The sequence below is a fragment of the Antechinus flavipes genome, chromosome 4, assembly GCF_016432865.1.
Source record: "Antechinus flavipes isolate AdamAnt ecotype Samford, QLD, Australia chromosome 4, AdamAnt_v2, whole genome shotgun sequence".
Taxonomy (NCBI): Eukaryota; Metazoa; Chordata; class Mammalia; order Dasyuromorphia; family Dasyuridae; genus Antechinus; species Antechinus flavipes.
Window position 1 is genome coordinate 435,297,131 of NC_067401.1, and position 16,960 is coordinate 435,314,090.

The following is a 16,960-nucleotide window of genomic DNA, read 5'->3' on the forward strand; positions in this document are numbered from 1 at the left end:
CACCAACCAAAACTTTTTTTCTCAGGAATTGAAATCAAGTTCACTAGCCTATAGTTTGTAAACCATTCTTGACTTTTTTTTTTTTTTAATGGGGACAACTGTTTCCCTTCTCCATTCTTGTTTTTCATGTTCTTTTAAATATCACTGACAATGGTTCCAAAATCACTTTTGCCAGATGCTGATGAATATATTCCAAATTCCCCTTGGGTCATGGAGACAGTGCTAAGACATTGCTGGGAACAGCCTGGCTAGATAGCAATAATCTTGGAGCAGGCAAGGGAGCTGCTGTTTCTGTCTCATTGTCTTCTTGAGCTTTTGAGACTCAGAGGAGGCAACACACAGCTCCTCAGAGCCAGAAATCACAGAAATGAAATAAAACCAGAGCTAATGCGATGGAATGCATCACTCTGTGCCTTGGGGCCAACAACAAATTGTGTAGCCATGTTCTGTGGAGATGACAAAGGCATGGCTTTGGCTGACATGTGACCTTACCAACCTCAAGCACTACTGAGAACTTCTTTGTCCCTGTGTGGCCCAGCTTCTTCCACTGACCAGAATTCTCTCCATTTCAGGAGAAGATGGGTTAAATGAGGATCCATGAAAATGATAGTTGGGTTTTTTCCTTAACAGACCCTTTGCTACCATCAAACTTATGTTATTAATTTAATTCAATTCAATACCAAATAGGTGTTTTTTACAGGAAAGATACTTGCTAGGTGTTGAAGGTGAAATAAAATTTCTTTGTCTTCAGGAGCTAATTATTTCTAATAATTGATATAACATGTGCACATAGTAAGGGATTCCAAGTCTGTGAGTTATTGAATAAAGCTTTGAGCATGGTGTCCTCCAAGAGTGAACTCCCCACTCCCATCCTCAACCCCTTTTCAATTTCACATTCTTGCTGCTAGGTTCAGAAGTTGGAGGCTGGCTTGAGGTTATAAGTGTGCCCCAGCCCCTTGCCCTGGGCCACTGCTTTGGTCAAGTGTGGTCACTCCCACCCAAGCCGTAGACCTCCTCCTTAGTCCCAGCCTTAGTTCCAAAGGGAACCTTTGACCCTTGTTCTTTGTATATTTCTTCCACTTGTGATGAAATATCATTTTAACTTAACTGGGCCTCATAATGGAAAATTTTACTTAACTAGGAAAAAAATAGTTTAATCTAAATAGCAACAGACCACAAAATCATCTCATATTTCTTTTTTTCATCTCTAACTCACTTAATACTAAGTATTTATTTATTTTGGATCTTCTACTTATTTCTATATAAAGGGAAAAAAAAAACAACCAAGCATGAAAATTAAAAATTCTTTATTTCAAACAAGAACAGGTATAGCATTATAAAGACTTGTTGGAAAGCATTAAATACATATTGTCATTTGTTTCCTTTGTGAATTGTGATCCCACATAAATATCAAAGGAGAAAATGTTGTCTTCTCTTTTCCCCTGTCCTCATCTTTAATGCAAATTAATTCAGCAAATGTGGATATAATCTTAAAGATATGATCCTGGCGAAACAGCATCTCTTACAAACTCTCAGGTATCTATCTCTTCCAGGAAGAGCTTGTTCATTTCCTCTATTGGGAAACTCAAGCTAGTCAAGTGAAACAACTGGATCTAGGCCAACTGGAGCTGCCAATGTGATGAGAACTAGAAACCAACATTCCTATATTCAAGATTGCATGGTAGTCTCTAACTATGAGGGATTCATTGCTTGCTTTCATTCTGCACAAACACTAAGGGGAAACTACAAATTCATAATTTCATCACCGGTAATTTTAGCAAATATTTAGAAAATAAGAACAGGCTTGTTTCTCATAAGCAAATTGACTCGCACATCTTTTAAAAATCAAGCCTTGGTTCCTAAAAGAGGAGCAAATTCTGAAAACACAGAATCAATCTGGAGATGATCACCTGAATAACATCTACCCCCAAACCAATAAATTAGTGGGTTATCTCTGTGCTGACACTTCCATTCTTACTCAAAATGTTTTATTTAACTGAGAGCCACTGATATCATTGGGGAGTCTAGCACAGTGATAACCAAAAGTGATAAATTATGTCAAATTTATTTTTTTTATCTTAAACCTACTTTTCTTTAAAAACACACATAAAACAAACATCTTTTGAGGTGTGAATGATAAACAAACCAGTGGATGGCAAGCAAATGTGTGCTAATTTGACAGATCTCAGATGCAGCATATACGATACAAAGATGAATTATCAAGAGATAGTTTTGCTCTTCTCTTCAGAAATGGGGAGTGTTCTGGGTGACAAGAGAGCAGAGAGGGCCGCATAAAATCTAGTCACCCCAAATGTTTCTAATTTGCAATTTACATCAGCTTTTTAAAGCTATGGCAATATCATCTCTTATTTCCTTGAAGTTGTGTTTAAAACTAACAACAATAACTAAAAAAAAAAAAAACCCAAACCCTGCGATTTTTCCCCCTCTCATTGGCAATTAGAAGTTGGAACTCCAGTCTCTCTCAGGTCTCCATCTCTAATCACTCCTTTCATGCTTTTTAAGCAAAAGCTACACTTGGCCATCCTACGAGCAAATGTTTTTTGCTCTGCCCTGATTTTTTTTAAACAAAACAGTTCCAGACCAAGACAAATGACAATCCTGATCCTCATTGTTGCCAAATGTTAATCTACATAAGGTAAACAGTCTATAGGCTCCCTACTGTAAAGGAAACAAAACAGGGGGTCAGCAGAGATGGCTATAGCATTATGACAGTTTCAGCAGTCAGAAAGAATGAGTAATTTACTGAAATGGTTTAATAGCAAATTCAGATCCTATGAATTCAGCTACATATCTCATTCTGTTGAAGAAAGCGTCTATAGGCACATGTAAAAGAAGAATGAGGTGCTCATGGGTAGACAGATTTCATGATGTCACACAGAAGAAAGAAGGACTCCATCTGTACACTATTTCCTTTACTCCATCTCCAATAATAGAAAATTGGACACTTCCAAAATTAGTTATGAAAAGAGAGATTTCTTGGCATAGTAAGTACTTTCTCACAATTGGGCATTGGTTGAAAACTATTCTCCATGCAGTTCTCAGATCAAATATGGAAATACAGACCTGGTTGCCACGGCAGATGCTTGTCAAATTTCATCATATCAATTTAGTGCAATGACAGGAATCAGAAAATGACATGTAAGGGAAGAACTTGACACAAATCTAGTTTTAATGAGTTTAAGTAACATAGGAAAGGACTTTAAAATATCAGATTCCCAATTTTGCCTATAAGTACGCATGCACAGGACAGGAGGAATCAAATCAATAACATTTTTAATGTCATTTAATAACATTATTGTGTCTCTAATAAAATACACTGAAAATCAGCCTGGATCCAAACTTCCTCATCTATTTCCAAGAATTTTTTTGTTCTCAACACTGAAGAGTGACTCATAATATTGCTGTGTTTGATTTCAAGCACCTTTTATATTTTTTGCTAAAGTGAAAAAAGAACCATGCCAGTGGAAGGTGGAGCTGGTAGTAATCAAGAAACGACAGCAGAAGATGTTGCAATTAGACACCTCCTCCCCCAGCCCACAAAAACCTTTCAGAATGCAAACTTTTGAACAATCTAATTGCCGAGAAAGGGATCACTTTCTCAAATTGCTTGGAAAGGAACTATTTAAAACTAAGGTGCTATCTCGAGTTGGACACGTATGCACTTTCAGACACAGCAGAGCCCATTTCCAGGCCTGATGCAGAATGCATTAACCTAGTCATGAGAGAAACCGCCCAAAGCCCCTTCATCACCTGATTCAGTTGTCAGTGTGATGGAACATCTGTTTTACTTTTATTCTGTCTAAACTGTGCAGAGAAATCCTTCTCTTCAAAGTTTCCATTGTCTGCTTTGCCAGTCAGTAGAGTACTCTTGGCTGAAAGGCAAAGTGCAAGGTCACACAATATATCCAACTAAGTCCTGCTGGGGTCTGTGCATCTCTTAAGCGGGCCTTTGAAAACCCACTAAAAGAACTTGCAACAACAAAAAAAAGTTAACATTGCTCACACTTCTTTTGCAATGCTCCAATGGTGATGCTGTGGTCTGGTTTCATTCACGTACACAGTTATTTTTCATTTCCTGAACAGAAATGCATGCCAGTCATTTTGTCTCATAAGGTCATTCAAATATTCAAAGGGAAACCACTATCAAACAATGGACTTAAATAATTTAAGAAAACAGTGAAGCAATCTGGGAGATAAATCTGAAAGTTGTCCTTCAAATTCCTCCAAAAACAAGTTTTGGAGGTATAAATTTTCAGCAGTCAGGCTGTGACGTATGAATTCATCTAGAGGGGTTCAGTGTGTGAAGAGCTGACTGCCATAAGGCAAATAGAGAGATTGAGACATAAGTCTGTGGTTCCTCCACCATATTCACACAACATGGATATTCAGACCTATCTGCCTATAAGCTCCCACGTGTCCATCACCACATTGCCACAAAGTTGTGGCTGATTCCTATGTATGTCCCACCCAGGAGAGGACTCAGGTTATGAGTTGGGAAATTTGCCTAGTGAATTAGTACAGAGACCTCAAGAAAAGCTGGAGAAATCACACAGAGATGAAACCAAAGATTCGGGCAAGAAAAAAAAAAAGAAGCCCACTCAATGAATGGTTTCTTTTTGCCAAGTTTAGAGATTAGTGCAAAGAGATGGAAGATTCTGGTAGGTCCTGTTAGGACTACTCAGAGCTTAAAGTATTTGATTATAAAAACTGATGACAGAATTATCTAACTTCAAATCCTCCAGAGAATTACAGTGTGGGAATTTCTAATCCACCTCCCCAGAGTAATCAAAACTAGACAATCTGAATTAGCTCACATAAAGAGGCATAAAGGAAATGTGCTAAGAGAAGAATTTTCTTGAGATGACCAATCGAACATTTCAAGCTTTTAGCATATGCCTTCTCCCATCATCAAAGTACACAGTATTCAGCAAGGAACACTCAGGGCTTTTCCATATTTATCTTCTTGATAAATATGCAGAAAGATTGAAAGACTATTCAGCAAGAGACTAGGTTGTCCTGATTTAAAGTGGTTTGGGGTTATAAAGAACAGAAAGGTTAACTAACCCTTAAAGTCTCAAAATTCTTTCTTGGTACATGTATTTCTTTTTCAGGCAAGTTAGGCTGATTTCCCATAGTGATCATCTAACTTCAGAGGAATGGCATTTGCTTAGAGAGGCGCCTTGCTTTGCAGAGGGTTAGAAATATTAGCAAGATTTCAAAATCTTGAGTTGAACCCAATTTCACAAACATGAAGATAACACCACAAATGGAAAAAAATAAACATTAAGGCTTGATAGAATTGTTGTTTTTCCTCTCCTTTCAAGGAGGAAAAAGAATGTACTGGGATGGCCTAAAAGGAATAGGATAAAATCTAACAAAGAAAAACTGAATCTGAGAGTCAGCAAATGTTTTATCCATATTGAGATTAATGAAGGGTCTAGAAAATGCCATAACAAAGGCTAGAGGAAGATAACTGTTTTAAGTAATTGGAATGAGAAATATATGTCAAAGAATAACAGTTCTACATGATCTGGGAGGTACCATGTGGACAATGTTCCTATCCATCTTCAAAATTTACTGAAATACAATTCAAGTGGAATGCAAATGAAAACAGTAGTCATTTATAGGGAAGCAAAGAAGATCTAATTCTGTCATGTCTCCTCCACAGTGAATGTGAAAACTGTTGCTACATTACCAAATGGACTTCCCTAGCAAATATGTCTGCTTTTCCCAAAATGAGCAAACAATCTATTAGTTTTCAGAAGAAATAGTTTCTGGCTTGCCTAGTTATAAGCTACACCAATACTTATCAGCTGGATCTGCTATCAGTGCAATACACAGAAAGAACACTCTTCCCCTACCCCCCATGCAACAACCTTTCCCCAAAAATACAATGAGGTATTTTTCTGCAGGCCTTGAGAAGCTATATAAGATATCATTGAAGAGAAGATCAGAGCACATGCACTCCCTGGGAATTAATTTAATAAAGCTAAGTCTTTATTTCAAAGAGGCCCCACAATATTTTCACAGCTTTAATAACTTTTATTACTTTAGCTATTTCTTCCTCCATTTTCCACATTAAACTTTCCTGCACTTCTGTACAGTAGTACTCCTGTACTCTCATTCTCAAATTATTAGTGAAAACAGAAATGTCATCTTCTCAAATCAGCATGTTTTCTATGTTCCCCATCATATCATCCATGCAATGTTAAACAACTTTTAAGCATAGCATCAGACCCATTAAATAGTGAATGTGAAATGTGAATGAAAAATTCTATATTAAGGTTAAATGTCGCCAATTGAGGGCTCTTCTGCTTACCCTTTAGGTTGGGTTGAAAGCAATGCTGTTTTGAGTGTTTTCAATATAGATTCATAGTAGCCGAGTACTTTCACTTGTTGGGTTTTGAGACCTGTCAGTTGGATAAACACCAGCCCTAGAAAGGGCTTTCATAATAACAAATGAAAAAATTAGATCTGCCCAAATGCTTTGACCTCCGAGCTTTGTTTTTGCTTTAAATAAAAATGATTAATGTGTCACTAAATTAAGTGTAGCAACACTAGGCATGCCTCGGGGAGGGATGGTGGAAGAAGCTGATGTGAAAGAAGGAGATCTCCTTTTAAACACAAGACAGGGATTGACTGGCTAGTACAATCCAGAAAGTACAGAATAGATCTGAAGGGCAATGATAGAGGAACCAAGGACTGAAGTTGCCTCTTGAGAAACCTTGCCAGGGTTGTCCGTTTGAGAATTTAAAAAAAAAAAAAAAAAAACAAGCACCACCTGTATTAGTGGGAAGTCTGTTGGAAAACAAAAGCATTCCTCCTTTGCTCCCTCTATCATTCCCATAGGAAGACTCAGAATTAGATCACTGGGCAATACTAGATTGCCTGTCAAAAAGACGGAGGCAAGATGTACCCGTCTGACACACAGCCCGTCACCAATCTAGTTTGGCTGAGTTCTAGCCTCGGCTGGGGAAGTCTGTGGCAGCAAGCACATCAGCTGCCTACTGCAAGGATTCAGTGATAGCACTGACAACGTGGGCTGTTGCCTCTGGTGCGGCTGGTGGAGAGCCAAAGTAGCTGCCGGTCTGATTCCTCTGATGATCTCGGAGGTAGGGAGGAACAGCAGAACTCTTGATGTGGAGGATTCTGGTGTCCATCACTTCACAGTCAATCTGCATCATCACTTCATAATCTTGTCCATTGATTACATTCTCTGCAGAGAAGAAAGAAGAAGATAATTATTGGAACTTATAATTTAGTGGTTGAGTTTACAGCACCAAGGATGTAAAGAAACTAAAAAAGGGAAAAACTTGTGAGATATACTATCATGGATATGGAGGACTTTTGCCAGCTACTGAATTTTAATCTTATCCCTAACATGCCATCACAGTTGTGATTCATAACCACTTCACAATTCCAATTGCTCCAAGTGCTTCAATGGCACAGGTAAGGAACAGTACCACAGCCAAATTTAATGCACAGTGCTTCTATTCACAGACATTACTGTAAATGGGAGACAGAAGGGTATTGAAGGAAAAAATAATGGTCTTGGAATGACCATTTCCCATCTAACTGACCTCCTGGATTTCATGCTCACCAGATACTTGTCATTTTGCAAGATAAAATCAATCATGAAAGTCATACTTCCCCAGCATCTTTTGCCCTTGGGGTCCCATTCTTCCTCTGGTTGTAGGGGGTAGCAGATGGACACTGGAGAGCTCCTTTCTAACCCTCTGCCATTTAAGGAGGTCACTTGGGAATTCACCTCATCATTTCCCACCCAGCTGACTCAAATTTCACTATCTCCAGAAATTCATTATCCTACAGGACAGCCATGAGGTGCACACCTCTTCAGATCATTCCCTGTCCTAGTGATGGGATGCCCCCAGGCTGGGTAACCTTCCCCTCCTCTCAGCTTTTTTGATGTCCTTAGGCGTAAGCTCCTTGAAGACAGACTGTGTTATGTCTCTTTGAATCCTCACTTCTTATGTAATGTTATCGTTATCTGTGAGTTTTGTCATTGTTTTGGCTGAAACATAAGAGTGTATAAAGAGAAAATCTGGGGAAATAAAGCACATTACAGAAGGTCAAAGCAAAGTCCTGTATGGGATCAAAGAGGAAAGATTGTTATTGACCTGGGAGAATAGGGAAGGCTTCATAGATAAGATGGCATGTGAATTGGGAATACTTGGACTTCATTTGGTATACAATGGCAAAATATGTTGTAATGGGCTGAGGCTTGAGTTGATGCACTGAGGTCCCAAGCACATGAGGCTAAATAGTAATATTCTATTAATATATATGCTTGGAGAAAGAATGGCCCCTGCCCACTTTTTGTGCAAGTCCTGATGTGTTGTATAGGAAATGACGATTTTGGTGGGTGGAGGCAGGGGAGTGGAAAAGGAAGGGGAAGGAGAGACTGATTGCATTGCCATTGCGACGACGGGTTTTCTCAGCTCAGATCTCTCTCTGTTAGCTGGCTTCCTGTCGCAGCTGCCCATATTGCTATCGCAATCTTTCTTGCCCATATTGCTATCACAATCCTTATTCATCTCTTCACTTCAATAAAGATTGAAGATTTTTCCCTTATCCTGAATTCCTGACTCCGGCTGATTTTAAATGCACGGTCGTTACAATATGTAATTAGAACAATAAGGAGAAAGGGGGATCTTGAAAAGCACACACAACTGTAGGGAAGAGCAGTGTAACATGTTAAGTGGAGAAAAGAGACCTTTGTTGTCATCTCATGAGTTCTCATTCATTAGTGAAATTTCTACTTTCATCAGAACACTCCCAATTAGGAATAAAAAGATAAGACATTAACTAAAGGAGTGGTGACAGCTTTAAGGCATCTGACAGCAAATTTAGCCTCCTTCCTGGAGATATAGCTTCCCTTCTTGACTGAACAATGTTCTAATTCTAGAATGCTTAATTCTAACTTCAAAGGTTCTCAATATATTTTCACATCTGGCACCAAGAGAGGAAAGAGGAAAAGCTGTTAAAGGACTTTAAGGTTAAAACCAAAGTTTATTTTCAAAATTAATATATGCAATGGAAAGTCCTATCATGTAGAGAATCATAGGAAATCCCTTTTCTTTCTTGATCTTAAATATATATATGAAAATATTAAAAATATATACTTGGGAAGCAAGATGGCAAAGCAACCCGAAAAGCAATGTAGTTAAGCTGCTGTGCACAAAATTCTTCCAACCAGACCTAGAAAACACATTGCACTGAATCCTGATAGGAAAATCCTGAAAAAGTCATAGCAAGTCCTTTGTTTAGGTCAGACCAAGGGAGACAGAAAGGTCTGTGGACACCAGGAATGGAGTGAAGCCAGAAGCATGCTGCTCATGGAGCACTCCTACACAGAGAGAGGCTGTGTACCAATATAAGAGACCTTCTCAGACACATACTGGATACCACCAGATCTATACTGGTACATTGAGAGGAGTAACCGAGCAACTCTTGTCACCCACTACCCAATTCTGGGTCACAGATGTAAGATGGACTGAGAAAGGAACCTGTGCCAGAGGGTGGTGCTCACAGATAAAGAGATCCTGGGAGTGTACTGAGATAGGAGGGAAGTTCAGAAACAAGCTGCAGAAATATGGCTCAGATCACAGGAGTGCAGTGGACTCTCAGCTCCAGTATCTAGCCTAACCCACAGCCTTCTTGGGTACAACTCCCAGACCAAACAAAAGTCAGTAGTTATGTCACTATGGACCAGAAGAACTTCCCAGATGGCTGAAGGGGAATTGAATTCAGCAAAATCCTAATTGTTGCTTTAATCAAAATAAAAATAAAAGAAATTGGAGGTAAAGAAGAAAAGGAGAAGAACAGAGTAAGGGAGAAGGATTAGTATTAAGCGAAACAAACTCTAAGGATGTATAAAAAATATTTATAGCTATTTTGAGGTGGCAAAGAATTGGAGGTGGCTCACAAATTGGGGAAAGGACGAACAAGTTATATGATCTACATATGATGGAACACTTTTGTGTTGTAAGAAATGATAAAGCGGGTTGGTTTCAGAGAAACTTGGGAAGACTTGTAAGAACTGATGAACAGTGCAGTGAACAGAACCAAGAGAATGATATCTAAATGACAGAAATATAGTAAAAGAAAACAACTTTGAAAGAATCAGTGTGATGACCAACATGATTCCAGAGGACTAATGAATCTCCTCTGAAGTGAGATTTTTGTAAAATACTTAGCACAGTGCCAAGGCACTTACTTAAAAGGTGCTTAATAAATGCTTGTTGCTTTTCTCTTCCCTATATTTGGGCTTATGGAGAGTTGCAGTAGCTTCAAGTAGAAAGAAAAAGCTGCCAATACCTTCCCCAGAAGTACAGTCCATGTCTCGGGGCTTCCTAAATTCCAAATTCTAAATTCTGCGGCTACAGAACTGTTGCCAACTATACTCAAATTGACTCAAATCTCCAATACTCATGTTGTTCGGTCTCTTGCTACTTAGAAATTAGAAAAACAATCCATTTTCTCTGTGGTGCTTTAAACTTTACAATTTCTGTCACAGTAACACTGAGAATTAGGAAGTACACATGTTATGACCGTCACTTTATAAATGAGGAAACTAACCCAGGGATGTTCAGCTAGTGTCTGACTTTGCATGGGGACCCAAGTTTCCAGATCTTCAACACTCTTTCATTATCAGCAAACAGCCTATTCAGAGATTTCACATCTTACCAATCAGATGCGTTACTATTCCCGTTACTCTTTGAAAAACATAAACAGGTAGAGCTAAAGTTGCCTACACAGATTAAACAGCAGAAGATAAGAGTAATAAGGTTTGTTCAAGATTTGTGAGAAATTGACCAATCTAGGCCCCTCCCTGCCTTTAAGACTATCTAGGGCAGATGAGTTATTTTATTGCTAAAGACCTATAGAAGATACCTTCCTAATATTTTAAACTGGAAACTTTTCCTTATACTAACAAGCATTATTAGTTTCAATCTTTATTATTGTTTGTCAGTTTCCTTCTGTTTCATTGTTAATGGAAATAGAGAACAGCTGGATACTACTTTATCTCAATTAATCCTACATAAACTTGAAGACCATCACTAAATTACTCCTCATCTAAATAATAGAAATGTAAATCTAAGCAGATTTTCTAATTTTTGGACTTCTACGATATCAGTTGATTTACTTTATCTTTAAAAAATGAAATTTGTCCTCCTCTAATTTACTGAGTTATTTGGAACAGGTACTTTCTTTTTTCAACCAGGGAGATGTTAATATGCTGTCATTCTGAAGGGAGCATGTAACTGAACTCAAATTTCAAGGGACCTTGTCAATCACTTCCTTTTAGATATGAGGTTCCTTCTCCTCACCCCACTCCCTAAACACAACTGAAATGAGTTTCTGTTGTTGGTTTTTCATTCTTTTTGGTGTGTCCCAAAGCATCGAATGGCAGTTAATGGGAAACACATGGATCAGAGACATGTAATACATATTACTAATTTTTACTGCTTTCTTAGATTAACTCTGAATCCAGATGACAGTTTAAGATCAGACTAGGTCTTCTCATATAGCAAAGCCACCTGCAGAAATCATTAACTTAAATGTATCCAGAATGGCTAAAGCTTGCTGATAACTGCCCCCTCCCCAAACCTAAATATCAATGAGCAACCACACAGCCAGGATGAGAAACTGAGAGGCCACAACACTGAGGAAATTCTGGAGACCAAGTGTGACGCATTAGCTTTGGAATCAAGGGATCTGGTTTTTAGCACTTTCTACCTATGTGATCCTGGGCACTTAGTGATTTCACCCCACTGGGACTTGATTTTCCTCTTCTGTAAAATGGGGAGTTGGATCAGTCTCTAAAGTCCCTTCCAGCTGTAAATCTGAGAATTTTTAACATGACTTGGCTGTGATGAAAACAATGTGATTTTAAACTACAGCAGAGAATGATTTAGGCTAGAGAGACTCCATATTTTAAATGGCTTCCCTACCTCCTTCTTCCAACAGTAATGACTACATGGGCCACACCTACATGACTACATGGGATTGACACCTAACTAGAAAACACACAAAAAAGAGTAGGATTCTATGAGCTGAATTCAGGGGATTCTTTCTGAATAGAAAACTTGACTGATCTGTGTCCAGGCAGCGGACTAAAAATTAATTATGATATCTATGTTATTCAGACAGAATTACTTAACATCTCTATAAACTAAGTTTGAGGAGAACTGACAATGAGAGTGCAACAGGACTGCCTTAAACTAAGACATTTTATTTTATTTTTTCTGCACATGAAATTACAAATCTATTATGTACAATCTGCTCTTCCTTTTAAATACATGAGTTTCCATGTCATTTTCTATATCAGACTGCTTGATATATAGTGGGACAAGAGTAAAGGGAAGGAAAGAGAGAAAAATTTGGAATTCAAAATCTTACAAAAATGGATGTTGAAAATTCATCTTTACGTGTAATTGAAAAATAAAGTATTATTAAAATGAAAAAGACTTCAAAAATAAAAATAAAAAAGAGTGAATGAGGCACTTTAGAATGGAGTGAACCAATGAGCCTCATCCAGAGAATCCAGGGAGTTGAAAGGGAGATCTAGTTGTGGAAGAGGAGAGCAGAATGAAGAAAACAGATTCTCCAGGCAGAAAAGCTGTGGTTACAGAATATTTAGAAGGCAGGGTAAGTAAACATTTTCCGTAAAGAATCAGACAGTAAATATTTTGGGCTTTGTGGACAGAAGCAAAATTAGATATATTATATAGGCATTTATCTAATGAGAGAAAACAAATTTCCACAAAATTTAATGAAATTAAAAATATACTAATAACAATACATGAGTATAAATTTTGGTAATACAGACTTAATAATGAAGAGTGGAATTCTTTTTTGGGGGAGATATAACATTTTGCTTTATTGGAGTTCACAGTTAGTGCTCCTTATCAAAAGTAGTTGAAAATGATCATTTCTGAATGCTTATCTGTAATGAAATTTTACATTTCATCTCTGAAAACGCCTTTTCATCCAGATATGTACTGCCAAACACTGATATCAATCCATTAGTATGTGATTTTAATTGAGCTTAAAGGTCAATAGTCTTAAATAAGTATTTTCTCTGGAAAAATTTCTTAGGCTGTTGCAATCACACATGATTTAATCAATTCACCAATGGTAAATGGCTTTCCTTGCTTGGCTAAGCCACCAGGGAACTTAGGATGGTTGCAGCCTCATTTAATTTTTTATTTTTCTCAAATTCTGCTGTGATGAGATATTCCATTTTAAATTTCCTCATTTTTCTGGCCATTGCTTTCCTGTGAGTTGGGAATATCATGGTGAAGACAGTCCAGTAATGTTGTCTTATGTTATATTCTTCTAGCACATTGTGTAACAAACAAGTTGCTTTTCACTAACAAAATAATCCACATTCCACTGTGCCTCAGAAGTGTGATATTCAAAGTCCTGTTTTTTTTTCTTTCTTGTTTTGACATAATGGGTATGCACTGGTAAAAAAAAATGTCATGGCAAGGCAATATGCTTGGCACTGAAGATGCTGTCAAGTTCTAACTGCATCACTACAGAGACTTAGTGCAAATTAATGACAGTACCACATATGGTCTGTCATAACTTCTCAACTCTGCCACTAGAGCATAAAAGCAGCCAGAGACAATGTGTAAATGAATGAGTGTGGCTGTGTTCCAAAAAAACTTTTATGGATGCTGAAATTAAAATTTCACATAATTTTCAAATGTCACAAAAGATTATTCTTTTGATCTTTCCAAACAATTAAAAATGTAAAAACCATTCTTAAGTTGTAGAGCACACACACACACACACACACACACACACACACACACACACACACAAAAGGGAATAGGCCATATCTGACCCAATAAATACTACAGTCTGTTGACCTCTGATTTAGAATATCACTCAACTAGAAATATTTTATATGCAATTCCAGTATAGATGCTAGAAGTAGGAATCTAACAGTGGCAGAAGAAAAGAAGGAAAAGATCATTAGGAATTTTACAGATATCTGAACCCAGGGAGGCAAGTATGCTCTGGGAGAAGGAAGGTTCAGGAGGCTTGCTACCTCAAATTGGGGCTTCACAGCAAGAGTAATAGGAGAGGGAAAGGAAAAATGGAGAGAGAGGAAAAAATGTCCTTGTGTTAATTAAGTATGAAAGGCCACTGAATTAGTTCTCAGGAACAAGAATTACCAAGGTAATCAAGGTCAGCAAAGTTTGGACTCTAAGGTTGAACTTTATGGGATGGTGCTTGCATTATGTTTTCTGGGGCACCAGGAAAATCCCTGTGCTCCTTCTCAATCTTCTACTTACTGGTAGACTCCTCAAATCTCACCCCTAGGGTTTCGTCATTTTAATTTACTGTTAAAATCAGATCCCACTGGGAGCAGAAGGGTGAGAGGGCAGCAACATATCCAGGGCTTATCAGTCATTGAGACCTTGGGGTAAATGAAGAAACCAAAACTAACTCACATTTCTATAGCACCCAAAGTTTATATAAGGCTTTCCTTACATCAGCCTGGTGAGGTTATTGCAGGATAGGATCCAGAGAAAGGAGAAAGAAAGGGAAAACTTGAGGGCAATGGATAATTGGAGGGAGGGAGGGCATACCAAAGAGGGAAGGACTTTCTGGGAAGTATTTTCCTATTTTTCTTGAGGCTAGCCCTGTTCCTTATAATTTTTAGTTTGTTTGGCTGAGTAAAAATGGGAATAATATAAAAAAGGGAAATATTTCCTGAGGAAAGGTAGCAAAACAAGCATCAGATGACTAGAGAGTTAGAAGATATGATTTGAGAAGGATAGTAAGGTATTTTGCACATCTAAATGTTGAATAATAATGACAATTATAGTATTTGGTGAGATGGTTATGAGATATATTGAATGCTGAAAGTCAAGTTTTTCATATTTGGGCAATGTTCTTTTGTTATACAAACATATAGCTTAGTCATAGCTTAGTGTTGGGTTGCTGACAAGTTCTTTCAAGCTCTCTAAACTAAACAGAATGAGATGACAAACAGGTCAAATGAATCAGAAAAGTATAGAATATGAGTGTGTTAATCCACATTAAACCAAGCAAATAAATAAAAAGAAACACATGAAATATCACACTTTAATTATAAGCAATAAAATTTGCCTTTTTCTCACAGGAATAGGCAAAGCCAGAGAAAGCATCTGACCACTAGAGGTGAAAAAACTCTTAAGCCACGATGGGATTCAAAACAGTCTGTAACACACACAGAGAAATAGGGATAGCCTGCCAAGATACCGTTAGGATCATCCATCTGGGAGATGACTAACTGGCAAACCATAATCTCTAATGCAAACAACTGAGGAGGAATGCTTTACAAAAAGTGTGTTTAACATGAAAAATACACATACACACACAAAAGATTTCAGGAGCACTCCACATGCAAATGAATGTGAAAACCTAAATTTCACTCCAATCACCACTCAGAATTTCTGAGACACATGCCCTACACTCAATACAAGAATCTTTGCTGTCTAAGTCCTAGGGCCTAAGGATTAGGTCCAACATAAAGTACTCTCTCCTTCCTCATGGCATCTCTCTCCCTATTATAGTTAACTTTGGTGAGTCTGCTAAACTCCTCTATGGATTTAACCTGCCAGTCAATGGCCTATTCAGGTCTAAGGGCATATGCCTTTAATAGATTCTTCCAAACTCCTTTCCTTGATAATCCTATTGTTCTCCCAAATCTATTTCATATCTATCACTCCTGCCTATTTTACCTTTTCATTTTATCTGTAACCTCCAATAATAACCTATTTTGGCAAAAACAAACAAACAAAAACTTTTCTTTTTAAAGCTAGGTGATGGGCAGGTCTCTCTATACGATACTGGATAATCAGTGGAGTGATGAAAAATCTAGCAATGAGAACATTGGAGGGAAACAATAAAAAGTCATGGATATATGTCTCTGACAACTGCTGAATAAATGAGATAAAGGCTGTGATGTAAAAACAAAAAGCTCATGAAAAACAAAAGGAACTTTAGTGAGACAATGGGTCAATAAGCATGTTTTTTAAGTGCTCACTATTGCTAGGCATTGTGATGAAACCTGGGCGTGCAAAAAAGCAAAAATTACAGTTCCTGCCTTCAAGAACCTGACATTCAAACGGGGGCGTTGAGAAGGAACAACACGCTTAAATTTAACTATGTGAATATGAGACGCCCAAGTATAGATGGAAGAAGTAATCTCAGAGGGCCAGCATGGGAGAGTGGGGGAAAGGAATGGAAATATGGTTAGGAAAAGGATTACACACTTAGGAAGAGAGGGGAAATAGAGAAAACTTCAGCTAATACAATGGAAGCTGGGGGACAGAGAGTTGTGTATAAAGAACAGCAACTAGGCCAGTGCAGCTATAATGAAGAATGAACCAAGGAGAGTAAGATATGAGAAGACTTGAAAGGGAGGAAGGGGCCAGACTGTGGAAGACCCCAGGAGCCTTCCAGGGCATTTTCTGTTTGTGGAGGATGTAACGTTGCAGTTTACCAAGTGTCTTAGACTGAGCTTCTGGAAAATCACTTTGGCTGCTGAGAAAGGATTTGAATGGTGACTTAGGGCTGGGAGACAAATCTGAAGTCTACTGAAATGGTTCAGCTGAAGGGTGCTGCAGGTGCCACAGGTGACATGAGAGAAGAGAAGGGATCATTCACGAGCAATGAGAGGGAGAGACTGGGCAAGGTTTGACAAGAGAAAGGAGAATGACTCTGGGGCTCTGAGCCTAGGAATTAACAGGAAAGTGGCCAAAGGGAGGGTTTAGAGAAAAGAAAAAAATGAATTCTGTTCTGGAAATGTGTCTGGGAAGTCTTCTGGAGACTGAATTTGAGATGTCCAAAGGCAGTTTTTGAAACAAGTGTATTTAGTGTTCAGGAAAGAAATTGCGCCTTAATACGCATATAG

At 38.1% G+C, this 16,960-nt stretch overlaps 1 protein-coding gene across 2 annotated transcripts in view; it reads right to left on the bottom strand.

Moving 5' to 3' along the window:
- Positions 1 to 1,290: 1,290 nt before the first annotated feature.
- The window catches only part of ATF6 (activating transcription factor 6), a 182,928-nt gene continuing 167,258 nt past the window's right edge, over positions 1,291 to 16,960 (bottom strand). For both annotated transcript variants that reach the window (XM_051999154.1, XM_051999153.1), the window contains one exon: positions 1,291 to 7,237. In XM_051999154.1, coding sequence (XP_051855114.1) covers positions 7,026 to 7,237 — 212 coding nt within the window. In that variant the 3' untranslated portion in view covers positions 1,291 to 7,025. The remainder of the gene's footprint in view (positions 7,238 to 16,960) is intronic.